This window comes from Sinocyclocheilus grahami, unplaced genomic scaffold, assembly GCF_001515645.1.
Source record: "Sinocyclocheilus grahami isolate Dianchi unplaced genomic scaffold, SAMN03320097.WGS_v1.1 scaffold137.1, whole genome shotgun sequence".
Lineage (NCBI taxonomy): Eukaryota > Metazoa > Chordata > Actinopteri > Cypriniformes > Cyprinidae > Sinocyclocheilus > Sinocyclocheilus grahami.
The window spans coordinates 443733-451172 of NW_015505316.1; the positions used below are offsets into that span (position 1 = coordinate 443733).

At 36.6% G+C, this 7440-nt stretch overlaps 1 protein-coding gene across 1 annotated transcript; it reads left to right on the forward strand.

The window, feature by feature from the left end:
* Nucleotides 1–1279: 1279 nt before the first annotated feature.
* Nucleotides 1280–4279, forward strand: LOC107591077 (45 kDa calcium-binding protein). The gene is made up of 7 exons (XM_016280081.1): nt 1280–1586; nt 1872–2218; nt 2661–2797; nt 2999–3112; nt 3206–3364; nt 3452–3627; nt 3730–4279. The coding sequence occupies exons 2-7, from the start codon at nt 1911–1913 to the stop codon at nt 3904–3906; spliced, it is 1071 nt and encodes a 356-aa protein (XP_016135567.1). The 5' UTR covers nt 1280–1586; nt 1872–1910; the 3' UTR covers nt 3907–4279.
* Nucleotides 4280–7440: the final 3161 nt, after the last annotated feature.

The following is a 7440-nucleotide window of genomic DNA, read 5'->3' on the forward strand; positions in this document are numbered from 1 at the left end:
TAACTTTTATTCTCGCTGTAGTATTGTTGTTGCCGCCGCCGCCATGTCGTGAAGACGCTGTGTGTTTCGTTGTGAAAGCGAAAACTACTTTGTTTGGCCTTCCAAAAGAAGATGATATCCGTTTCGTCATGCCTAGAGCTGATCCGTGCTGGTCGCTGAGGAAATATTTCAACTTCGCGCGGTGGATCACCGGATCGGCTTTCACCGTGGACGAAGCGGAGTCCAGCCTGGGGTCGTCACATGTGGTTGCCGCAAGCCCGCCGGATGCTCCTTCGTCGAATCCGCCGGCCGCGCCGTATTCAAGCCCACCGGCTCCGCTCACTCAAGCCGGCCTCCGCTCAATCTAGCCCACCGTGTGTGACGCTGTGTTTCGTTGTGAATGCGAAACTATATGTTTTTTATATTTAGAAGAATTTGCCACTGATTATTCAAACGTGAGTTTTGGGCAGTGTAGAGTAGCGTTTGTTGTTTCAGATTTCTCTGATCACAAACGCAGACATGGTTTTATGTTTACGCGGCACAATGCAATGCAAAGCGTAAAAAGACAGTAATTAAGTCATTATAATCTGTAATTATGTCCCCACTGGATGCAACAAATGCCTCGTTTATAATGGGTTTTATTGGTTTTGTCTCGTCGCGCCGGCCAGGACAAGGCATCACAGTATGATAGGGGCGTAACATTTCCGTCACACGCTTGAGGTATTCGGCCAATTACAACACACTGGATAGCTGGCCAATCACAGCACACCTCGCTTTTCAGACCGATGAGCTTTGTAAAAATCGACGCGTTTCAGAAAGGCGGGGCATAGAGGAGAAACAATAATGTACAGTATGTGGAAAATAATGTGTTTTTTTAACCTTAAACCGCATAAACATTTCATTACACCAAATACACAAAATAATGTTCTTTTTAGCAACATCATATGACCCTTTAAAATACAAAAATGCAGTAGTTTATTTTGAAACATGGTGTGGCTGCTGTATTTTGTAGTTTGTTTTGATACACTTAAAATTAAGGTACGTGGTATTTTATTTTAAAATACATTTTGATGTATCTTTGCCCAACCCTGAAAACGTGTATGTTTTTCTGTAACTGTTCAACATGCCCCCAAGAACCTAATGTGAGTTTGACAGCATTCTTCAAAATCTAAACAAGTAAGGCCTACAGCACAAATGGTCAGAGAAAAAAACTGATATGAAAGGTAAAGCGTGTATTTCATAGGCAATTGGGCTGCTAGTACAGTAGATGGCGATATGTGGTTATCCGTGTTATCCCTCACCTCATGTTTCACTAGAAGAAGACACGCGATCTTGACAACGTTGCAGTGTTTCTTTCCTGAATGCCTTTCGGGTGTCGGTCTGTGTGAACTCTTGCGGTTATCTGAGTCCAGAGAGGGGGGACGTCCCGTTCAGGGCCATAAACCGCTCCAGTGACCAGCGTTTGGTCTCGAGTGGCGACGTGTACAGGAACTGCGCGATGAACTGCACATAGACAGTCGCTCAAGGTGTCTTCAGTACAGCAGGCCACCTGCTCCTGTTCATTCATCTGATACTTTATTTTTGGAAAGGACCGTTCAAACGTCCAGGTAGGTAGCTTGTTATTTATTTCCGTTCACAAGTTGCATCTTTATTCGCTGCCATACAGGTGTTGTCAAACATTATGTGCTGATTCATATTCAGTACTGAGTAATATTGAGCTCAAACTAATAAATTAATTGGTATAATTCTGTCAGTTCCTCACGATGTCTTTGATATCATTTGATTAAAAAAAGGTTTACAGTAAATAAATAATCTTTCAGTAACAAACTGCACAGTCTTATTTGAATATGTTGATGTTGGCTTTAAATGTGATTTTATTTTTATTTTCATAGGGTTTCTACATCTGTTTGTGACGTTCAAGCAGTAAAACCATGTCTAACCGGAGAAGACATCAGCCTGGCCGCCTGTGCGCCTCAACTTTGGCAGTATTTGTGATGCTGGCTTTGAATGTTCAGGCCAGGCCAGCAAATATATCAGCGTTAAAAGACAAACACCCCAACAGCAAAGAGGACAATGAGATCCTTCCACCTGACCATCTGAACGGTGTGAAGATGGAAATGGACGGTCACCTCAATAAAGACTTTCATCAGGAGGTGTTTCTGGGGAAAGAGATGGAGGAGTTTGAGGAGGACTCGGAGCCCAGAAGGAACAGGAAGAAACTTATTGAAATCTTCACCAAGTATGTGTACAGCTGTGGAAACAGTGCGAGTTTCCCATGATGTGCTTGGGTGTCATTCTAAAGGCATTTCTAGTTTAACCCAATGAACAGTGAGCAATTATAGTAAGCTGTGATGAAACGGAAGTAGTGACGGATCTTGTTTTCTGTATTGTGACATACATCTGAGCAAGCTTGCAGTCAAAAGGAACAGGGTTTAAGAAGACAAAATGAGTGAAGTCCTGCATACAGTCTGGTGTCTTTGTCGGAATATTTTGATTAAATTACAAGCGAAAACATTTTTAGAAAACCGAGTGAATTGTCCATTTCATGCGAACTTTAAAAACAATCAAGCATATGCATTAAGCAAATGTTCGATTTCTTTAAACTGTTGATGCCAAGAACATCTTTGAAAAAACTGCACAGTTTTTAATAGTCTAATCAAACCTTTACTTCCTGTTTCTAGGGTGGATATTAATAAAGACAGGAGTGTCAGTGCTAAAGAAATGCAGCGCTGGATCATGGAGAAGACAGAAGAACATTTTCAGGAGGCCGTTAAAGAAAACAAGCTCAGTTTTCGTGCCGTGGACCCTGATGGGGATGGTAAGTGGATGTTGTTATTTAGACCCATGCCATAATAAAATTACATGTCAAGTAGAGATATGTTGAATCAGATTTCTTTTTAGTTTAAACATGATTTGTAGTTATAAATGTTTCCTGTGTTTTACTAGAGCAAAATCATATGTATATTGTTTTTGGCATCTGCCATGATGATTTCATAACACTTAACTGCCAATTTCTCAGGACATGTAACTTGGGATGAATACCGTGTGAAGTTTTTGGCCAGTAAAGGTTTCAATGAAAAAGAAGTGGCTGAGAAGATAAAAAACAACGAAGAACTGAAAGTGGATGAAGAAAGTAAGTTGTAATGTAGAAGATTTGTCAAATATGGTCTAGTACTCCTAACAAAGCCGTTTCTAATGATATGAATAAAATATGGCCTCACTACAGCTCAGGAGGTTCTGGAGAGCTTAAAGGATCGCTGGTTCCAGGCAGATAACCCTCCAGCTGACCAGCTGCTGAATGAAGAGGAGTTCCTCTCGTTCCTGCACCCAGAGCACAGCAGAGGCATGCTGAGATACATGGTCAAGGAGATCGTCCGAGATCTTGGTAATCTTCAATTTATGCCTAAGAAATGCCAACACAAATTCATTGTGATTCTTAATTATAAGCGAACCCTATATGTTTCCTAAACAGATCAGGATGGAGATGGAAAGTTGACTCTTGCTGAATTTATCTCCCTCCCCATGGGAACTGTGGAGAATCAGCAGGCCCAAGACATCGATGACGACTGGGTTCGAGAAAGGAAGAAGGAGTTTGAAGAAGTCATTGACGCTAACCATGATATGATTGTAACCATGGAAGAGCTGGAGGTTGGTCCTCTTTTATCAGTGCTGTTAAAGGATAATAACACTTTTATAGCATCTAATTTGAATGAATATCTGTACCTTGCTGATACCCCTTCTGTCCCACAGGAATACATGGACCCTATGAATGAGTACAACGCCCTGAATGAAGCCAAGCAGATGATTGCTGTGGCGGATGAGAACCAAAACCACAACCTGGAACTAGAGGAGATCCTTAAATACAGCGAGTACTTCACTGGCAGCAAACTCATGGACTATGCCCGTAACGTACATGAGGAGTTCTAAGACATCTCCTCGAGTCTTTATGAATAAGAATAGCATGTATATATCCCTAAAGTGTCGCAAGGGTGATCTTTGTTTGCTTCCCAGACTGGGATCAACAAGTGCATTCGGACATGTTTGTGAATGTACAAAACCTCAAGCCACAAAACCTGTAATGTTGCAATGTGCAGATATGACGTATTATTAAGAGTTTGCCTTCATAATGTCATAGATTTCTATTTGAGCCCCATAAAGTTCCATAGAAATAATTTTAGACACTTTGTCACTTTCATCAGGTTTTTGAGTGTTGATAATTAAGAGAAATGTCTGTATATGAGGAATTGGTGAGGGGAAAGATTGTTTTCCACATGAAGGTGGAATTCATTTAAAAAAATAAGAGTAATGTAAATAATGTAGTTGTCTGGAGTGCCATAATACATCAATGTATTCACATTTTGGGTGGGTTGCTTAGGACAGGGTTTGAGCTTCCTGACATGTGTTATTTCCAAAGATGATTTAGGGTGGTAATTTTGTGAAAACTGTAACATACAGGACTATACATAGCACTTATTTGAGATCTCATCATTAAATGCAAAAATGCAGTGAAAAAGTCTCATTAAGAAATCATATTAACTGAGAGTTCATAGGATAATTAATCCGTCCAGATGTGACCTATTTGCACATTGAAGCATTTTTAAGAACCCTATTATGTCATAATTGTACATAGCTTGCATATTATTATTTTATTACTTTTAAGAATTCAGTTCACCCTGTTACCTCAGCAGCCTCCTTTAGTTAAATGTTAGTTAGTATAATAGAGCATCTTATTCCTTGATAACACTGAAGTTTCTCCATTGACATCTGTATTGTAAAGAGTCATTCAAAGTGAGTTAATTTAAAAATAAGAGAAATGCTTTGAGAGGAATTATATAATTAGGAACTATAATTTACCCTATTGAAATTGCTTTTAAAAATGGAAGGACCTATACATGTATTTTCTGTATTTGAGAATAAAGTTTTATTATAATACACATATGCCTCATGAAATTAGGTTAAAGTATCCTATTGACTGTGTGTGTATAATTGAGCTCGAGTTTTGGTGGTGATCATTTTTGAGCATGCTTTGGTAATGTTTTGTTATTGAATTCTATTGTGTGTTTATTGGATGTTAAAATATGAGCTGCTAATGTGTTCAGAATTATCCTTGTTCATTGACTGATCATATATTACATTCATCCTGTGGAAATTAAAGTAACTGCTTAAAGTTAAAAAAAACAAAACAATGAGTGCTGTTAAATGCTGTTACATTATATTGAAATAATATAATACACATTATAATATATGATACTGTTATTCTGCATTTATGCTATTCATATTCACTGCATGAAATCTACATTACCTTTTAAATTACTCAAATTACTTATGTTGTGAAGACTGTTAACATTTAATCTTTCCTGGCATTTGAAACACACATTTCAGATTGTAGACGTAACAATCAGGCTGATTTTTTTAAAATTATTATTATAAATAAATGAAAGTGCATGTCATTATGCATTCTCAGAATCAATTTTAGAGTAAATATTATCCATAAAATCTAGTCATGCTAAGAACTAATGTGATGTTCCTATCCGTGTGTTTAAAAAAAAAAAAACTTTTTTTAGCCCCGTTTGCGTTTTGGATGAAGGGGTGTGATGTTCAGTATGTACTGTAAGTAACTGTAGTTCAATATACTTAAGTATTATATTAGAAACCTTAAACTTCATTAACTGACTTGTATTTTTACTCAGTTTCTGGGGTAAAAATATACTTTTTACACCTTAACCTTTTGCTTAGACATTCCTGTTACATATTTATCATTATCTGGTGGATTACAACGTAAAGCTATCTTTATATTATCATCTTGCTAAACAAACAGCAAAATCACACTCCTAGGAATTACACTCAGTCAATTAAATTAAACTAGGTCTTTCACTCTTTATACTCCTTGTGAAGAGATATGATTTCATCAGTACATTTTTTAAATAATTATTTTTTTATAAAATCTACTTTTAAGTTTGTAAGTACTTTAAATGTAAAATGTTTTACTTTCACACAATTCTTTTTTCTTTTTCTTTTTTTGAGCTACTTAATTTAAACAAATTTTCACACAGACCATGATTTTTTTTTACACTACTGGTTCAAAGGTTGAACTAATTAAGATTTTAAAAATGTTTTTGAAGGAAGTCTCTTTCAGTAATATTAAACAGTAATATTATGAAATATTATTACAATAAAAAACGATCTTCTATTTTTAATATATTGTAAAATATTTATTTCTTGTGATTGCAAAGCTGAATTTTCAGCAGTCTTTGCAGTCTTCAGTGTCACGTGATCTTTCAGAAATCATTCAAACATGCTGATTTACTGCTCAAGACACATTTCTTATTATTATCAATGTTGAAAATATTTGTAGTAAGAAATTAATACTTTCATTCAGAAAGGATACATTACATTAATCATAAGTGACAGTAAAGACATTTATAATGTTACAAAAGATTTCAAATAAATGCTGTTCCTTTGAACTTCCTATTCATCAAAGAATCCTGAAAAAAAGTTTCCTCAAGAATATCAAGCAGCAAAAATGGTTTCCAAAACTGATAATAATAAGAGCCATTAACAGTAATTGATAATATCTGAGCACCAAATCAGCACATTCGAATGATTTATGAACGTGAACATCCGAATCATCTATATCACTCATTATATGGTCTTGCTGAGATATTAATTTGACATTGGCTATTTTCTTGGTTTGTTGTATAGTTCTTGTTGACATTTCAAGATTCAAGATTTTTATTTGTCACATACATGGTTATATAGAGAATATATGACCAGCAGTGAAATGTAAGTCCGGTCCGCTCCATGGACAGTGCAATTATTAAAGAATTCAAACACAAGAAAATTATATATAAATATCGGTATGGAAAAAGTAAGAATAAAATCAAATGCGCAGGACAGTATACTGTAGACTTAATAAATATTCAGATGAGCAGGAATGTACAAGAGAAGAATGTGCAAACAGGATGTACAGGGTAGTTACATAGCAGCAATAGAGGTAAAAAAGTAAATAAATGAAATATTACAGAAATTGCTGTGTGCAAGTGACAATGTCAGTATATGAAGTATCTTACTGATAATTAAGTGAAGTCATGTTGGTGTTAAGAGACTGAGTTTGAGTTTAGGAGCCTGATGGCCTGAGGGAAGAAGCTCCTCCTAAGTCCAGATGAGCAGGAATGTACAAGAGAAGAATGTGCAAACAGGATGTACAGGGTAGTTACATAGCAGCAATAGAGGTAAAAAAGTAAATAAATGAAATATTACAGAAATTGCTGTGTGCAAGTGACAATGTCAGTATATGAAGTATCTTACTGATAATTAAGCCAAGTCAGGTCCTCGGAGATGTTTACACCAAGGTACTTGAAGCTGCTCACTCTCTCCACTGGGATCCCACTGATCATAAAAGGAGTATAGGGCTGCTGCTGTCTCTTCCTGAAGTCCACAATCAGCTCTTTAGTTTTACTC

Excerpts from the sequence above, each read along its gene's own strand:
- LOC107591077 (XM_016280081.1), top strand. The coding sequence starts at position 1,911 with ATGTCTAACCGGAGAAGACATCAGCCTGGCCGCCTGTGCGCCTCAACT. Across the intron at positions 2,798-2,998 it reads CGTGGACCCTGATGGGGATG|GACATGTAACTTGGGATGAA; the intron begins GTAAGTGGATGT and ends CCAATTTCTCAG. Across the intron at positions 3,365-3,451 it reads GGAGATCGTCCGAGATCTTG|ATCAGGATGGAGATGGAAAG; the intron begins GTAATCTTCAAT and ends TTTCCTAAACAG.